The following is a 20,039-nucleotide window of genomic DNA, read 5'->3' on the forward strand; positions in this document are numbered from 1 at the left end:
ATAAAAATCCTTCATGGTTGAAGGCTTGACCTTATCCAGTTACTTATGGCATTATATTTGTAAATTAACATTGCATACGATCAAATGCAGCATTCGCTCTATTAAAAAGCATCGTTTACTGCACTATGTTTCTTGATAAAATAATGAAATTAAATACATGTAAATAAAAAAATTCCACAGTTAATATTGTATTCGACAAATAATACATTTTTTCCCTAAAAATAATAAAAAAATAATCGATTATTTAACAATAATCATACAAAATTATCAATTATTTCTGAGAATCTTCGAAAATCATCAAACAGTTAACAATAAAAAATTATCTTGTAATTATTAATACACGTGAAAAATTATTAATTTATTATCAACAATAATCAGACAGTTAATACTAGTAATTAAAAATCATCAAACTGATCATAATAATCAACAAACAAAAAATGTTGAATTCTTTCTAATAATCGTTAACACAAAAAAAAATTGTTATTAGAGAAAAATGATAAATCAATCAAAAATATAGTCATAAAAAATTATAATATAATAATTGTTCATCAGAAATCACCAAATAATTAAATAATTATTAATAATTATGAATAATTATCAAAAATTATCAATTATTACTAAAAACCATTGAAAATCAACAAACAGATCATAGTCATAAAAAATTATCGAATAATTATTAATAAACATTAAAAGCAGTAAAAAAATTGATATTTATCAAAAATAATAAATTAATTATAATAATAGTCATAAAAAATTATCAGAGATTGAATGACAATCATTAAAAATCATTAATAAAAATCATTAAATCATTAATAAATTAATAAAATTATTAATTATCATCTAATAAATAATAAATCATGAATTATTTCTAAAAATCATCAAAAATCATCAAAAATCATCAAACAGTTGAAAATAATCATAAAAGATAATCATACAATTATTAATAATCATAAAATTTGATCACATAATTATTAATATTGATCTAAAATCATCAATTATTATTAGAAATCATAAGAAATTATTAATATTTGTTCCGAAAAATTATAAAATTTCATGAATTCGTAAATAATAATCATCAAAAATCATCAATTTTTTCTAAAAATCATAAATTGTTCTGAAAAACCATCAAAAAATCATCAAACCTTTAATAACGACTATAAAAATCATCAATTATTCATAAAAACCATCAAAAATCATTAAACACTATGTAATAATCATCAAAAATCATCAATTATTTTGAAAAATCAACAAAATTCATCTAAATATCAATTATTTTTAGAAATTATGAGAAATCTTCACTTATTCTGAAACATTATCAAGATTCATCAAACTGTTACTAATAAAAAAAAATCATCAACTATTCCAAAAAATCATCAAAAATCATCAAACCGTGAATAATAATCGTAAAAATTATCAATTGTTTATAGAAATCAACAAAATTTGACAAACAGTTAGTAATAATAGTAAGACATCTTCAAACAGTGAACAACAATTATCGAAAATCATCAAATATTTATTTTTCATAATCAAAAATCAACCATTATTCCAAAAAACAACGAAAACTTATTAAAAAGTTAATAAAAATCATAACCATAAAAACTCATTTAAAGTCAATAATAATCTTAAAAAATGATATGAATTATTCTTAAAAATCAGCAAAAGTCATCAAAGAGTTAATAATAATCGTCAGAGATCATCTAACATTTAACAATAATTGTCAAAATCATCAAATAATTATAAATGATCATTAAAATTCATCTGTTATTCCGAGAAAGCAATAAAAACTTATTAGAATTAAAATTATCAAGAAAATCATCAATTTTCTCCATAAAAAATATAAAATCATTAAACACTTAATATCAATCATAAATAATAAGCAAATAATTATTAATTAACACCAAAAATCAACAATAAAATCCAAGAATCATCAAAATCATCAATTATTCCCAAAAATCATCAAACAGTAAACAATAATCATATCAAAAAACATCAATTATTTCAAAAATCATCTAAATTTTTTAAATCATTAATAATAATCATCAAAAATCATCAAACAGTTTATAATAATCATCAATAGTCGTCAAATAATTGTAAATAATTATAAAAAATATTTAATTATTATACAAAATGAACAAAAATTATGAAATAATTAATAATTATCAATCAAAGATTTGATTTGATGATTGCTATCAACAATCATCAAATAATTATAAATAATCATCAAAAACAGTAAATAATAATCATCAAAAAACATCAATTATCAATAATTTATATAAAAACTTATCAAATAAACATTGAATAATAAAAAATTATTAAATAATTATTAATAATCATTGGATACTGCAAAAAATTATTAATAATTGTGAAAATTCATTAAATGATCATTAATGATAATGAAAAATCATCAAAAATAATAATAATAATCGTCAAAAGAATTTTCTTTAATATATTCTATACAAAAATTGCTACAATTTCCAAACAATTTTTTTCGATTTCTTACAATTTTATGCAAATATCTACAAATGTCTACAATTTTCTACAATTCTCTACAATTTTCTACAATTTTCTACAATTTTCTACAATTCTCTACAATTTTCTACAATTTTCTACAATTTTCTACAATTTTCTACAATTTTCTCCAATTTTCTAAAAAATTTTCCAAAAATTATTCTGTGACTTTAACTTCGATTTATTTGTTCACTTTAAATCAAATATTAAAAAAATTTCTACTTCCACGAATAATTTTCTTTTCGCGAGTAGAAATTTTTTGTAACTCTTAATTTAAAAATTTCTCAAAAATTGTTAATTTCTGACTTTTTAAAAAAAATATATGTAGAAAATCATAAATAAAAATTCAAGTTAAATTTAATATAACTTTTTTTTTTGCCTAACTTCTTTTTCCGCAATTATGTGTATGAAAGATAACAAAAGAAATTTTGTGGAACCGAAGTATAATGAATATTAATTAACAAAGATAAAGAATTTGAATCATACATTTTTCGTGTAAAAAATAGAAGAGATAATTTATTAGAACAAATAACAACATTCCATAAATTTTTTCTTTTTCGAGCAATTGTAAATAAGTAGCTCTGCTAGTTGTAAATAATTGAAAATATTTAAACGGTGACTAATAATAATTATTAGAAGTTCATGTAATTATTGTTTTTTTTTAAAAAAAGAATTGTACAAATATATTGACATTAAATTTTATTCTTTCTAAAGCTAATAATTAGAGCAACGTGAATGAAAAATAATAAATTACAAAGAGTTGCATGTTAAATTAAAAATAATAGTCATTCATATCGTTATCATTTTTAGGAATAGGTAAAGGCGAGTTCTTGCAGTGTTAAAATTTATTACACAAGGTGCATTCGAGTATAGACAGAAATATTTCATAATTTTTTTTTAAACTACTAAAAAGTGTGTTTGAAAAGATAATCGCAATTCTTAAAATAACTCTTTTTTTTCCTTTCTAAAACGTTTACAACAAATAAATTCAATTTAAATGGTAAAAACAATATGTTTTACATTTGTTTTTTTTCGTTTCCGATAAAAAAGTAATTTTTACACAACTGTCAATACACTACTTTTCATTATTAATGATTGATTTGTTTAGCGAAGAAAATTGTAATTAACAAAAAAAAAACAGTTAGAAATAATTACATATTTAAAAGTAAAGGTTGTTATTATTTTTCCTTTTATTATTATAATTAAAATTAAAAAATCTTTTTTTTTAAATTAGAACAAAATTGAAATAAAAGAAAATTTAAAGGAAATTTATTTGAATAAATTGTTATTGCTTGTGAAAGATATTTTAATAATTTTTTTTATTTATTTACAGGATCATCTGGATCAAAAGAAGCCCATAAAAAATGAAACGAAAAAGTAAGTTTTATAATATTATTATCATTATAATATTTTTTTTAATTTTTATACTATTCCATACTATTTCCTATTACTGTTTACTATTTTTTATTTTTGTTAATATTTTCTATTATTTTTTACTATTTCTGATTAGTATTTCATAATTATATCTTTTAATACAATTTGTTATCATTTGGTATCATTTTCTACTAATTCCTACTCGCTGTTATCCCTGTTTTTATTATTTCCTACTAGTTTCTACTAGTTTCTACTATTTTCTACTATTTTCTACTATTTTCTACTATTTTTCTACTATTCTTTAATGTTTATTAATATCATTTACTTTCAATATTTTCTACTATTTTTCTACTTTCTATAAAATTTATTACTAAAATTTTCTACTTCTACCTACTTTTACTATTTTTTTTACTACTTTTTCTACTATTTACAACAATTTTATTCTACTTTTACAATTTTTCTTCTATATTCTACTATATTTATTACTATTTATTTCTATTTTTACCTACTTATGCTTAACTTAAATTATTTTGTACTATATCCTATATTATTTTCACCTACTTTTAACAGTTTTCTACTTTTTTTATTCTCTACCTTTTTTTACTAGTTTATACTATTCTTTGCAATGTTAAAACTATTCTTTACCATTTTCTACTATTTTTTAAAATGTCTGATTAGTATTTCATACAACTATTATTTTCTACTATTTTTTTACTTTCTTTAATATTTATTATCAAGATCTTCTACTTTTATGCTTTTTTACTTCTTTTCTACTGTTCTTTATACTATTTACAATAATTTTATTCTATTTTTAGTTTTTACCTACTTTCACAATTTTCTACTATTTTTCTACTACTCTATAATACTTACTAATATTTTATTCTACTTCTATCAATTTTTCATATTTTCTATTTGTCTTCTATTTTCTATTTTCTATTTTATTATTTTTCAATTCTATTATTCTACTACATTTACTACTATTTGTTTCTATTTTTACCTACTTTGGCATAACTCAAATTATTTTCTACTTACCCTACTAATTTCACCTATCTTCAACTCTTTTCTACTATTTTCTTTTATTCTCTAACTTTTCTTACTTTTTTTAACTATTCCCTACTATTTTATTTTTTACTATTCCTTGGAATGTTTAAACAATTCTTTATTATTTTCTACTATTTCCTGTAATTTTTAAACAACTTTTTACTATTTCCTACTACCTTACTTTATTTTCTACTATATTTCTACTATCTGTTACAATTTCGAACTATTTTATTCATTTTCTAATACTTACAAAAAATACTTTTATTTAAATATTTTATTATTTTCTACTATTTTTACGCTATTTCCTATTATTTTTCTACTATTTTAAAGAAATATATTTATAACTATTATTTTCTACTTTCATCAATTATTACTATTTCTTACTAAATTTCTACTGTTTTTGTAAGATTTACTAGAATTCTGTTCTACTTTTAACTAATTTTAGTATTTTCTACTATTTTTTTACTAATTTTTTATTTTTCTACTATTTTCACTGTTCCTTACTTTTTTATTCTTTCCCTACTAATTATATTTTATTCTGTATTTTTCTACTATTTTTACGCTACTTCCAATTATTTTTCTACTGTTTTAAAGAAAAATTTATCACTATTATTTTCTACTTTTACCTATTATTACTATTTATTACTAAATTTCTACTATTCTGTACATTTTATTAAAATTATGTTCTACTTTTCCTACTTTTGGCTTCTTCTACTATATTGTTTCGCTATTTTTCTATTTTTAAACTATTTTCTACTATTTTCACCTTCTTCCAACTGTTTTCGATTCTTAATCTTTTTTTACTATTCCCTACTATTTTATCCTACTTTCTACTACTATTATACTATGACCTACTATTTTCAAACTGAATTTTATACTACATCCTACAGTTATAAAATATTTGCTACTATTTTCTAGTACTTTCGCACTATTTTTTATTCTTGACAACTATTTAATTCTATTCTCTACTATATTCATACTATTTTTTACTATTTCCCACTATTATATTTTTCCCAAACAGTTTTATTCTATTCTTTAGTATTTTCCTTACTTTTTTTTTTACAAATTTTCTAATAATCTTCTCCTATTTTTTAATATTTATTACTCTTATGTTCTACGCTTGCCTACTTTTACTATTCTCTACTATTTTTCTACCATTCTCTAATATTTTCTACTTTGTCTGTTGTATTTTTTTACTCTTCTTTATTATTCTCTACTATAAATACTAATATTGCTTACTTTCTGATGTTTCCCACTATTTTCCATTTATTTTCTACTTTTCCTTATTATTTTTTATGTACCTATTTTTGCTACCTATTACCTATTACCTATTAGTTTATTCTACATTTTTATACTTTTACATTTACACTATTTCTCATTATTTCAAACAATTTTTTTTACTATTGGATTATGTTTCCCTACTATTTTCTACTCGTTTGTACCATTTTCTACTATTTCCTACTATTGTCAACTTTTACCTACTGTTTACTATTTTCTACTACTTTTCAACTATTTTTCTACGACTTTTTATTCTTTTAAACTATTACTAACCGTTTCATAGAATTTTTTTTTAAATTTTACAATAATTTTAATTATTTTCTACTATTCTCTTCTTTACTTCTTTACTTTTATAATATTTTTTACTATTTTTAACTATTTTTCAACATTTTTTACTATTTACTACTACTTTATTTTTACGATTTCTTACAATTTTCTACTATTTCGTACTATTCTCTTCAATTTACTACTATTTTCTACTATCCCCTACAATTACTTACTTTCAACAATATATATTACTATTTATGTAGAATTCTTTACTATTCTTTACTATTTTTTTTTTACTATTTTTCACTATTTTTTACTATTCTTTACTATTTCGTACTATTTTCTACTATTCAACTTTCTTTTAAATTTTACAATAATTTTAATTACTTTCTACTATTCTCTTCTTTACTTCTTTACTTTTACAATATTTTTTACTATTGTTAACTGTTTTATTCCACTTTCTACTATTTTTGAAACATTTTCTACTATTTACTACTGCTTTATTCTACTTCCTAATACTATTAAACAATTTCTATTAATTTATTGTTTTCCTACTACTTTTACAATATTTTTAATATTCTGAATTAATTTTTACTATTTTGTTCTACTTCCTACTAACTTTACACTATTTTCTACTAATCTTTACATTTTTTTACTATTCTCTTCGACTTTATTCCTTATCTTATTACTTTTAGATGGTTCTTAACCATTCCCTACTATTATCTACTATTCCCTACTATTTTTAAAATGTTTTCTACTGTTTTTTATAGTTTTCTACAATTTTTCAGCTTTTTTACTATTTCTTTCAACTTAAATCTTTTTCTAATATTCACATATTTGCCTTTACTATTTTCTATTATTATCTACTATTTTCTACTACCTTCTACTATATTTATTATTATTTTCTACAATTTTTTTTACTAATTCTTTCTATTTTATTTTTTTCTGATACTTTTATACTGCTCTTTACTATTTTCTACTATTATCTACTGTATTCTACTATTTTTAATAAACTCCCTATTTACTAACTATGTTTTACTTTTCCCAATTCTTTTCTCTTCTTTTTTCTTACTTTTCCCAAAAAAGTTTTATTTAAATTTCATTTATCTTCTATTTTCTACTATTTTCTATATTTACAATTTTTTTCTTTTCAACATTTACAAAAATTTACTATTCTTATTTATTAAAATTTTTATAATTGTTTTTATATAAGTAATTTAAAGAATTATAAAAATTTATAATTGTTTGAAATTTATAATTTTACATTTTTCAAAACGATTTTGAAAAATAAATTTAATCGATTTACAAAATTGTGCAACTTTTAAGAAATTTATGAATAAAAAAATTTTTTCATTTGCAGAAAATTATCAAAAGATGAGAGAAGTAATATTTATACTGTTGAACTGCAGGATAAAAAGAGTTACGTTCAAGAATTGGAGGATGATTATGAACCATATAATCATCGACAAGTTGATCATCCTACCACGTAAGTGTTAGTTTTATAATTAACGTAGTCTCGCTATAAATTATTTTTTTAGCGTTTATTAGTTTCAGTTTGATTCTCAAGGTAAAAAAAATCATCACGATTTATTGTTTTGAGATCTTCCATCAATTAACATTTTAATTACATTACATAAATGCTTATTGTATATATATATATTTTTATCATCAACACCTCAATTTTTTTTTCAATTACAATTTTTTTCTTCTAAATAAGGCAAAAGAGTAAAAAAATTATTTAATTATTAAATTAAATTTTAATATTTAAATTATATATGAAAGGGCACTGCCCATTTATATGTATAAATAAATAAATAAATAAATAAAATTTCTCTATTTTAAAAATAATTTTTTTTCTCCAGATTTTGGGAGACACTTCTTCATCTCCTGAAGGGGAGTTTGGGAACTGGCATTTTAGCAATGCCAAAAGCATTTTCACATGCAGGTTACGGAGTGGGAATAGTGGGAACAATTGTTATTGGTTTCCTATGTACATACTGTATACATTTATTAATTAAATCGGAATACGTACTTTGTAAGAGAAGAAAAATTCCCTCACTCACTTATCCATTAACGGCAATTGAGGCATTAAATGATGGACCAAAATTTTTCCGACCTTGTGCCAAATATGCTGGGTAATTATTGGAAAAAAGTTTTTTTTTTAAATTTATTATTTATTAATTATTAGTAATTTATTGAGAGAAAAAAATACCTTTTCTTTGCAGACATGTGATAAACGCATTTTTGTTGATTTATCAACTTGGTACCTGCTGTGTTTACACGGTTTTCATTGCAAACAATTTAAAAATTGTAAGTATTATTTACTACAAATAGTTTGTAAAAATTTAAATTTTAGTTCCTACTTTTGAACCTGTTTTATAGCTTCCTACATTACTATTAAATTGATTCCATACTGTTTCTACAGTGATTCTTACAATAATCCTACATTGTGTCTGGATTCGTTTTTACTGTGTTCCTACAATGTAATGTTCCTACATTATTCCTACTATTTTCTACTATTTTCTACTATTTTCTACTATTTTCTACTATTTTCTACTATTTATGTAGTATTTTTCTACTTTTATTTACTATTTCTACAGTGTTCCTACAATCACTTTGTAATGTTCCTACATTATTCCTACAGCATTTCTACTATTTTTCTACTAATGTTTAATATTTTCTACTATTTATGTAGCATTTTCCTACTTTCCATTACTATTTCTACAGCGTTCCTACAATGACTCTGTAATGTTCCTACAATATTCCTACTATCTTTCTACAATTGTTTAATATTTTCTACTATTTATGTAGTATTTTTCTACTTTTCTTTACTATTTTTTACTATAAAATACAATTATTTATTACTTTTTGATAATTACTACTTTTTTCTATTTCTTTTCTACTTTTCCTTATTATTTTTTATGCATCTATTTTCGCTACTTATAACCTATTATTTTATTCAAACTTTTTACTATATTTATCACTATTTATCATTATTTTAACCTTTTTTATACTATTTGTTTATTATTCCCAACTATTTTCTATTATTTCTTTCTATTTTCTACTAGTTTCCACTATTTTCTACTAGTTTCTACTATTTTTTTATTAGTTTTTTACTATTTTTTACTAGTCTTTACCATTCTCTGCTGTTTTCTATTTTCTACTACTTTTCTACTACTTTTTATTATTTTCTACTTGTTCTTACTGTTTTATAGATTTTTTTAAAAATTTTTAAATAATTTTAACTATTTTCTACTATTCTCTACTATTTCTTTTAACTTCCTACTAATTCTGCAATAATTTTTTCACTATTTTTAACACTTTTATTCAACTCTCTACTATTTTTACAACATTTTTTTTACTATTTACTATTACTTAATTCTACTTCCTACTTTTTCTTTCTTCTTACTTCCTATTCTACTATTTTCTATTATTTTATTTTTTCTTACTACTTTTACAATATTTTTTAATATTCTTTATTAATTTTTACTATTTTATTCTACCTCCTACTAATTTTACACTATTTTCTTTTAGCCTTTATATTTTTTTTATTATTCCCTTCGACTTTATGCTTTTAATACTTTTAAATGGTTTATTACCATTTCCTACTAAGAGCTACTATTTCCTATTTTTTAAAAAAGTTTTCTACTGTTCTCTATTTTACTACTTTTATAGAATTTTTCTACTACTTTTTATTCTTTACTTGTATTACCTACTGTTGCCTAGAATTTTTTGAAATTTAACAATAATTTTAATTATTTTCTACTCTTCTTTATTATTTCGTTCACCTTCCTACTACTTTTGCAATATTTTTTTTCTCCTTTTTACTATTTATAACTATTTTATTCTATTCTCTACTATTTTTAAAGAATTTTGTACTATTTTCTACTGCATTATTCTATTTTCTATTATTTTATATTTTCCCTACTACTTATACAATATTTTTTAATATTCTGTATTAATTTTTACTATTTTGTTCTATATCCTATTAATTTTTCTATTACTATTTATTTTTTTTATACTATTACCTACTGTTACTACATTGATCCTACATTGACTCTACAATTAGAGTTAATTATTATTCCTTCATTGTTCCTACAATGTCGCTATAATGTATAATGTTTTTTACATTATTCCTACAGTCTTCCTACAATAACTATATAATATTCTTACATTTTTCCCACCTTTATCCTACAGCGACTTTATAATATTACTACAATATTCCTAAATTGACTATATACTGTTCCTACATTATTCCTACAGTGTTCCTACATTGACTCTAATGTTTCAAAATTAATCCCACATTTATCCTACGATTTTATAATGTTCCTAAATTATAACTACATTGTTCCTATAAAAACTCTAATGTTCCTACAGTGCTCCTACATTGTTCCTACAATGTCTCTATAATCTTACAATGCCTATTTAATGTTTCTACAATGTTCCTACATTGTAGATAGCTTCCTAATTTTTTCTATATTGTTCCCATCTAGTTCCTACATTCTTTCTAAAAATACTTCCTACATAGCTTTTTAATTCTTCCTATACTTTTCCTACAATGGTTCTTCAATGGTCCAAAAATGTTCCTACAATATTCTTATAATTAGAGTTAATTATTTTAATTTCATTGTTCCTACAATGTCTCTATAATGTTCCTACATTGTTCATATAATTAGAGATAATTATTTTACTTTTATTGTTTCTACAATGTCTCTATAATGTTCCTACATTATGCCTACAGTATTCCTACAAAGACTCTATAATGTTCTTACATTATTCCCACATTTAGCCTATAACGTCTCTATAATGTTTCTACATTGACTCTATAAAGTTCCTACCTGACTCCTACATTGTTCCTATATTAGTTCCCACATACATTCTATGTTTATTTTTAATTGATCCTATATTGTTTCTTTAATGATTCCTACTTTGTTAATATTTGTTTCCCACTTTTCTCTTATATTATTTCTATATTGGATCCTATATTTTTCCTTCATTAGTTCTTATATTTATACCTGGGAACCTACTAAGGTTCCTTCATTTCTCCTAAATTATATCTATAATGGTTCTTACATTGCTCCTACAATATTGTTCCTATAATATTCCTACATTGTTCCTATGTCGATTCCCATACTGTTCCTCTATTGTTTCGTAAATAATCCCTATAATACTTCCTACATCGCACTTATATTAAAGATGGCTTTTTAATTTTTCCTACGTTGTTCCAACCTAGTTCCTACATTGTTTCTACAATAGTTCCTACATAGCTTTTTAATTATTCATACATTGTTCCTACATTGACTCTATAATTAGAGTTAATTATTATTCCTTAATGGTTCCTACAATACCTCTATAATGTTTTTACAATTTTCCTTCATTGACTCTATAAAATTCCTACATCACTCCTACATTGTTCCTATATTAGTTCCTGCATACATTCTATATTTATTTTCAATTGATTCTAAATTGTTTCTTCAATGATTCCTATTTTGTTAACATTTGTATCCATTTTTATAATATTTGTTTCCTACTTTACTCCTACGTTTCTCCTACATTATTTCTATATTGGTTTCTACATTACTCCTCCCTAGTTCTTACATTGTTTCTGCATCGTTTCCAGTACTTCCAAACAAGGCTTCTTAATTTTTCCTACATTATTCCCACTTAGCTCCTATACATTGTTTCTACAATAAATTCTACATTACTCTTAAATTGTTTCTGCCTTTTTCTAAATTGTTCCTATTCATTGCTTCAAAATTTCTCCCACATTGCTTAGAAAGTGTTCCTACATTGTTTCAATACTGACTCCCACATTATTGTTACAGGCATTGGACCCATATGTACCTGCATCGTTCACATTGAGTCACTACATGTTGACACTTCTTTTACCATTGATATTCATCAACTGGATAAGAAGCTTAAAAGCATTGGCACCACTATCGACGATTGCCAATGTAATGACACTCGCTAGTTTTGGAATTATTCTCTACTATCTATTTAGAGTGCCTCCAACACTTGAGGGAAAGGATCCCATTGGAAAAGTTGAAGACTTTCCTCTATTTTTTGGCACAGTACTTTTTGCACTCGAGGCAATTGGAGTGGTAAGAAATCAAAATTTTTTCTTCTTTCCAACTTTTTTTCGATAGTCCGCAACTCCTCGAATGTGTATTGGCGAATCACAAATCAGAATATATGACGCTTTACAAGAAAAGGGACCTTATTTACTCTTGTCATAAGGTCCCTTTTCTCGTGGAATGTCACATTATATATATTTTATTTTAATATTTCTCAACAGAAAAGTAGGAAAGTAAAATTTTTCTTTTTCAGATTATGCCACTCGAGAATGAAATGAAAGAGCCAAAATCTTTTGTCAATTCTTGTGGTGTATTGAACATTGGTATGTTCAGTATTATAACATTGTACATTGGAATGGGATTATTTGGTTATCTTAGATATGGTAATACAGTGGAGGGGAGTATAACATTCAGTATTTCAAATGGAACAACTGACATTATTCCAGCAAAAATTGCTCAAATATTATTGGCAATATCAATATTCTTCACACATGCACTACAATGTTATGTTGCCATTGATATTTCTTGGAATGAATACATTTTTCCAAGAATGTCAAAGGTAAGAAGGACTGTTATTTGGGAGTACGTGCTGAGGACCAGTATTGTTCTTGTTACTTGTAAGTGCAGTACAATTTTCTTCTATTTTTTACGATTTCTTAAAATTTTCTACTATTTCCTACTATTTCCTTCAATTTACTACTATTTTCTACTATCCCCTACTATCCCCTACTATTACCTACTTTCAACAATATATATTGCTATTTATCTAGAATTCTTTACTATTCTCTACTATTTTCTACTATTCGCTTTAATTTAGAACTATTTTCTACTATCCCCTACTAGAACCTACTTTCAACAATATATATTACTTTAATATTATTAAATTTATCACTTGGTGAAATTATATTAATATATATAAGAAGTTATCAATCCTCCAAGTCAACCTATTCTTTACTATTCTATACTGTTATTTACTATTCTATACTATTTACTACTACTTTATACTATTCGATTCAATTAGCAGTATTTTCTACTATCCCCTACTATTACCTACTTTCAACAATATATATTGCTATTTATCTAGAATTCTTTACTATTCGCTTCAATTTAGTACTATTTTCTACTATCCCCTACTGTTACCTACTTTCAACAATATATATTACTATTTATCTAGAATACTTTACTATTCTCTAGTATTCTTTACTATTCTCTACTATTATTTACTATTCTATACTATTTTCTACTATTTTCTACTATTCGATTCAATTTGTAGTATTTTCTACTATCCTCTACTATTAGCCACTTTCAACAACATATATTACTATTTATCTAGAATTCTTTACTATTCTCTACTATTTTCTACTATTCGCTTTAATTTAGAACTATTTTCTACTATCCCCTACTATTACCTATTTTCAACAATATATATCATTTGTCTAGAATTCTTTACTATTTTCTACTATTCACTTCAATTTAGTACTATTTTCTACTATCTTCTACTATTACTTACTTTTAACCATGTATATTACTATTTATCTAGAATTATTTACTAACATTTACTATTCTTTACTATTTTACACTATTCGTTTCAATTTCGTACTATTTTCTACTATCCTCTACTATTACCTACTTTCAACAATATATATTACTATTTATCTCGAATTCTTTACCATTCTCTACTATTCTATACTATATTCTACTATTCGCTTCAATTTAGAACTATTTTCTGCTATCCCCTACTATTACCTACCTATTTATCTAGAATTATCTACTATTCTTCACTATTTTCTACTATCCCCTACTGTTACCTACTTTCAAAAATATATATTACTATTTATCTAGAATTCTTTACCATTCTGTACTATTCTATACTATATTCTAGTATTCGCTTCAATTTAGAACTATTTTCTACTATCCCCTACTATTACCTACTTTCAACAATATATATCAATATTTATCTAGAATTCTCTACTATTCCCTACTATTCTTTACTATTCTTTACTATTTTTTACTATCCCCTACTATTACCTACTTTAAATCATATATATTACTATTTATCTAGAATTCTTTACCATTCTGTACTATTCTATACTATATTCTACTATTCGCTTCAATTTAGAACTATTTTCTACTATCCCCTACTATTGCCTACTTTCAACAATATATATATATCAATATTTATCTAGAATTCTCTACTATTCCCTACTATTCTTTACTATTCTTTACTATTTTCTACTATCCTCTATTATTACCTACTTTCAACAATATATATTACTATTTATCTAGAATTATTTACTATTCTGTACTATTCTATACTATATTCTACTATTTGCTTCAATTTAGAACTATTTTCTACTATCCCCTACTATTACCTACTTTTAACAATATATATTACTATTTATCTAGAATTCTCTACTATTCCCTACCATTCTTTACTATTTACTACTATCCTCTACTATTACCTACTTTCAACAATATATATTACTATTTATCTAGAATTCTTTACTAATATTTACTATTCTCTATTATTTTCTACTATCCCCTACTATTACCTACTTTCAACAATATATATTACAATTTATCTAGAATTCTTTACTATTCTCTACTATTCTTTACTATTCTTTTCTATTTTCTACTATGTTCTACTATTCACTTTAAATTAGTACTATTTTCGACTATCCCCTATTATTACCTACTTTTAACAGTATACATTACTACTATTTATCTAGAATTTTATTTACTATTTTCTACTATTATTTACTATTCTTTACTATTTTCTACTATTCTTTACTATTCTATTACATTTTCTATTATATTTTCTATTACATTATTATTCCACACTGTTTTCTATTATCAATTTTTTATTCTTTTTTCTACTATTTTTTTTTTGCTTTACTATTTTCATCTATTAATTTTTTTACTCTTTTTTCTACTTTTCCTACTATTTTCTACTCGTATCTACTCTTTCATACTCTTTTCTTTTTTTCTTTACTATTTTCTACTCTTCTCTACTTTTTCTTGTGTCTCTATTTTGCCTCTATCTTTAATTATTCCTTACTATTTTCTTCTATTAATTTCTTTTACTTTTTTCTACTTTTCATTACTATTTTCTACTCTTCCCTACTTTCTCTAATATTTTCTACTATTTTATACTATTTATTACTCGTTTTTCAGTTTTCTAGTAGTTTCTGCTTATTGCCTTTATTTTCCACTATTCTTCACTACTTTCTACTATCAATATTTTTTACTCTTTTTTTACTTTTCTATTTTTCTACTTTATTTATTTATTTATTATTTTTTTTACTATTTTCTACAAATCTCTATAATTTGCTTCAATTTTCTACTATTTTCTACGATTTTTTTACGCTTTCCTTCAATTTTCTAGTATTTTCTACCATTTGCATCTATCTCCCATCATTCCTCACTATTTTCTACTATTTCCCTATATACTATTTATTTTATTTACTATTTTGTTTTATTAACAATATTTATTTTTTATTTCCAGTTCTTCTTGCCGTACTAATTCCCGAATTGGATCTCTTTATCTCATTATTTGGAGCACTATGCTTGTCGGCCGTTGGCATTGCAATTCCGGCAATTATTCATATTTGTACATTCTGGTCAATTTCAACAACAACTGAGAAAGCAATAATGGTGGCAAAAAATATGTCACTTGTTTTATTTGGACTTCTTGGACTTGTCGTTGGCACCTATACAAGTCTCAGGGATATTATACATAAATTCTCGTGATTTATCATTGTTAACAATTCGTTTAACCGGAAATGACACTTAAAAGTGTATATATTTATATATAAATGTATGTATAGAATATAGGGTGGGCAAAGAATGCCCAAGTGATTTTTACTGTTTTTAAATGTGAATGTGTATAACGAGTGTGAATAACGTAACTAAATGATTGTTTTCTTTTTAAAAAAAAACATTCTCGGGAATGAAACGAAAATTTCTGAAACGTCTTTTTTTAATTATTATTAAAATAATAATAATTCTAATAATAATAATAAAAATTATTAGTAATATTATAATTTTATTATTATTATTATTGTTAATATTATTCGTCGAGTATTAAATATAGTTAGAAAAAAATTTAAATTAGAAGAAGAGAAAAAAAAGACGAAATGACATGACACTGTATGAAAAAGTGCGCGACATTAGCAAAAAAACAAGTTATTCTATAGATACAGTAAAAATTAATTTTGTAAATATTTTCTAATTGGATCCTACTTAATGATAGATCCTACTTGACAATCGATATTTAACGTATGCAATTTTTTTTAAATAAAATTGCACAATTTCTCGAAACAATTCCAATTAAGATTGAATACTGGTTTCCGTAGTACTTTTAGTACTGATTAGTACAGGACTACTTAGTTTTAGTTCTTATAGTACTTTCAGTACTAGTTTCGAGATGAATTTTTAGTCAAAAATTACATAGTGCTTTCAGTACTGATCACTCTAGTACTGAAAGTACTATTTCACTGATAAAATATTGTACTAAAGGTACTATTAAACCAAATGTAGTAATGTACTAAATGAATTATAATACTACATGTAGTACTATATTTATTTACTATGTACTACTATATTTATTTTTAGTACAATAATACAAAAAATAAATATAAATAATACTGAAAGTACTATTTCATATACATAATAGTACTGATAGTTCTATTTTACTAAAAAAATACTGTACTAAAGGTACTATTAAACTAAATGTAGTAATGTACTATAGTACTATATAGAATGACAGAAAATAGTAGTACTATTGTTACTATAGTATTAGTGCTACAGATAAAATAGGAGTATGAAAATAAATTCTATAGTATTAATTTTATATCACATATAGTACTGAAAGTACTAATGAGCTAAACGCACTATTATACTGAATGTAACATGATACTGATGGTACTATTATACTAATTGTACTAAAAGTACTAAATACTACAAGTAGTATTGTGCAAAAAACCAACAGTACTACTAGTACTACTTTTCTCCAATTTATTATTTTACTAAAACCATAATTCTATTAAAGGTACTACTATTCTGACTGTACTTGTCTACTAAAACACTTATGTACTATCGGTACTATTATAATAATGATAATAATAAATTATTATAGTAGTAGTACTATAGTAGTAAGTCTACAGATGCAGTACTACAGTTTTAGTACTACAGTTGCAGTACTAAAGTTGTAGTACTATAGATACAGTACTATAGTTGTAGTACTATATTTGTAGTACTGAAGTGGTAGTACTATAGTTAAAGTTCTATTCCTGCAGTACAACAGTTGTAGTACTATATTTGTAGTAAAAAAGTAGTAGTACTATATTTGTATTACAAAAGTGGTAGTACTATATTTGTAGTATTATCGTAGTAGTACTATGTTTGTAATACTATAGTAGTATTACTATATTTGTAATACTACTATAGTAGTATTACTATATTTGTAGTACTGTTGTGGTATAGTACTATAGTTGAAGTTCTATTCCTTTAGTACAACAGTTTTAGTACTGTATTTATAGTACTATAGTAGTAGTACTTTTTTTGTAGTATACTACTATAGTACTACATTTGCAGTACTATTGTAGTATAGTAGTAGTACTACAGTAGTAGTACTATAGTAGTATTACTATATTTGTAGGATTATCGTAAATGTAGTACTATAGTTAAAGTTCTATTCCTTCAGTACAACAGTTGTACTACTATAGTAGTAGTACTATGTATGTAGTAGTATATTAGTAGTACTACATTTGTAGTACTATAGTAGTAGTATTATAGGTACTATTATACTATTTGTATTATTGTACTATATTTAGTGTTATTCTAAAAAAAGTGAAACAGCTATTGTACTAAATTTAGTATTATATTATAAATACTGAAGGCACTATTGTACTAAATTTAGTATTTCTGTAGTACGATTTAATATTTTAGTAGTACTATTGTACTATAATTACCGTTTACTACAATTAATATTGTACTATAAAAAATACCATATTCTTACAATTAGTACTAAAGTGACAAAAGTACTATTTTACTAAAATACTATTATACTTTTGGTACTGCGGAAACCAGTACTAAAAATACTCTAGGAACTATTAGTACAATCTTAAATAGAAATATTATTTTCCCATACTATAAATAAGATTGAGATTATGTCTACCCAAACTTTCAAAAAAAAAAAAAAAAAAATTCCCTTTTTTTGTGCAATTTCATTTTTTTCCAGTTACTATTAAATAGTCGTGTACTATTTTAAATTTTAATTGTATAGAGATAGTATAATATATCAAATACTGTCTTTGTTTTTGTAGTGTTAGAAAAACAAGAAAAATATCCACTAAGTGGATTAATTTGTGTGCTGGTACACACAATAAAATAAAAAAAGAGAGACAAAAGAAAAAATGATATTTCATTTTTTGTACTGACGATATTTGACAATAATTGTTATTACTATTGTCCTCGAAGATACTTATTAATTTATTTTAAATTAATGATACACATATTAAACAGCTAGAAAGTAATTTACTTTTCAATATAAGCAACACATCCAGTAATTTATTTTCACAATTGTATATAGATCTGTGCTAATTTAAAATGAAACAAATTGTTTTTTAGTATAAGAAAAAATAATTACTTTTATTCGAAATTGTTTAAATGAAAATATTATATTGTACTATAATTTTTATTGAATGAACTGACCAAATGAACAATCAGAAGCGAAAGACTATTTTTAAGACATTATATTCGTTTTTATTATTATTATTATTATTATTACTATTATTATTAGTACTTTCATTATTAGTACCTACTATGACTATTTTCGTGTACATGATATAAATAAAATGATTTTAAACATATTTAATAAATTTTATTTTCTTATTTCTTAATTTTTATTTATTTTTTATTATTATTTATTTTTGTTTTATTTATTGTATTTTAAAATTTTTATTCTTCTTTATTTACAATTTTTTGTGTTTTTTAATTTGTTATTACTTTTGCAATTTTTTGTCCTTGTTTATTTTCATTTATTTGTTTTTGTTATTTATTTACTAATTACTTTTGTTCCTCTTTATTTGTCCTGTTTTTCTTGTTATTTTTTGGTTCCTATATTATTAATCTTCTTTATTTTTATTTTTTGTTTTTTATTTTTTTATTTCTACTATTTATTTCTTATTTGTTTTTTGTCTTTATTTATTTTGTTATTATTAATTTTTCTATTTCTTTTTATTTTTTATTATTATTAATTGTTTTATTTATTTTTTATTTTTATTGTTATTTTTTTCTTTTACTATTTATTTGTTCTTATTTGTTTTTTGTCTTTATTTATTTTTGTTTATTAATTTTTGTTACTATTTATTTGATCTTGTTGTTTATTTCTTTTTTTATTTACTGTTTTATTTGATTTTCTTTATTTATTTTTGTTATTTATTTTTATTATTATTTGTTTAATTATTTATTTTTTTGTTTTTATTTATTTTTTAT

The 20,039-nt window shown here is 22.9% G+C and overlaps 1 protein-coding gene across 2 annotated transcripts in view; it reads left to right on the forward strand.

Annotated features, from left to right (window-relative positions):
* LOC122506631 (proton-coupled amino acid transporter-like protein CG1139) overlaps positions 1–19,167 on the forward strand; it is a 30,216-nt gene extending 11,049 nt beyond the window's left edge. The window contains exons 1-8 of one of the 2 annotated variants that reach the window (XM_043618935.1): positions 3,360–3,508; positions 3,842–3,885; positions 7,829–7,954; positions 8,331–8,603; positions 8,694–8,778; positions 12,294–12,569; positions 12,796–13,159; positions 16,048–19,167. In XM_043618935.1, coding sequence (XP_043474870.1) covers positions 3,506–3,508; positions 3,842–3,885; positions 7,829–7,954; positions 8,331–8,603; positions 8,694–8,778; positions 12,294–12,569; positions 12,796–13,159; positions 16,048–16,292 — 1,416 coding nt within the window. In that variant the 5' untranslated portion in view covers positions 3,360–3,505 and the 3' untranslated portion in view covers positions 16,293–19,167. Of the gene's footprint in view, positions 1–3,359; positions 3,509–3,841; positions 3,886–7,828; positions 7,955–8,330; positions 8,604–8,693; positions 8,779–12,293; positions 12,570–12,795; positions 13,160–16,047 lie in introns of those variants that run through there. The other variant, XM_043618934.1, reaches the window with a different exon arrangement.
* The last annotated feature ends 872 nt before the right edge of the window (positions 19,168–20,039 follow it).

Source organism: Leptopilina heterotoma, unplaced genomic scaffold, assembly GCF_015476425.1.
Source record: "Leptopilina heterotoma isolate Lh14 unplaced genomic scaffold, ASM1547642v1 Lhet_43, whole genome shotgun sequence".
Taxonomy (NCBI): Eukaryota; Metazoa; Arthropoda; class Insecta; order Hymenoptera; family Figitidae; genus Leptopilina; species Leptopilina heterotoma.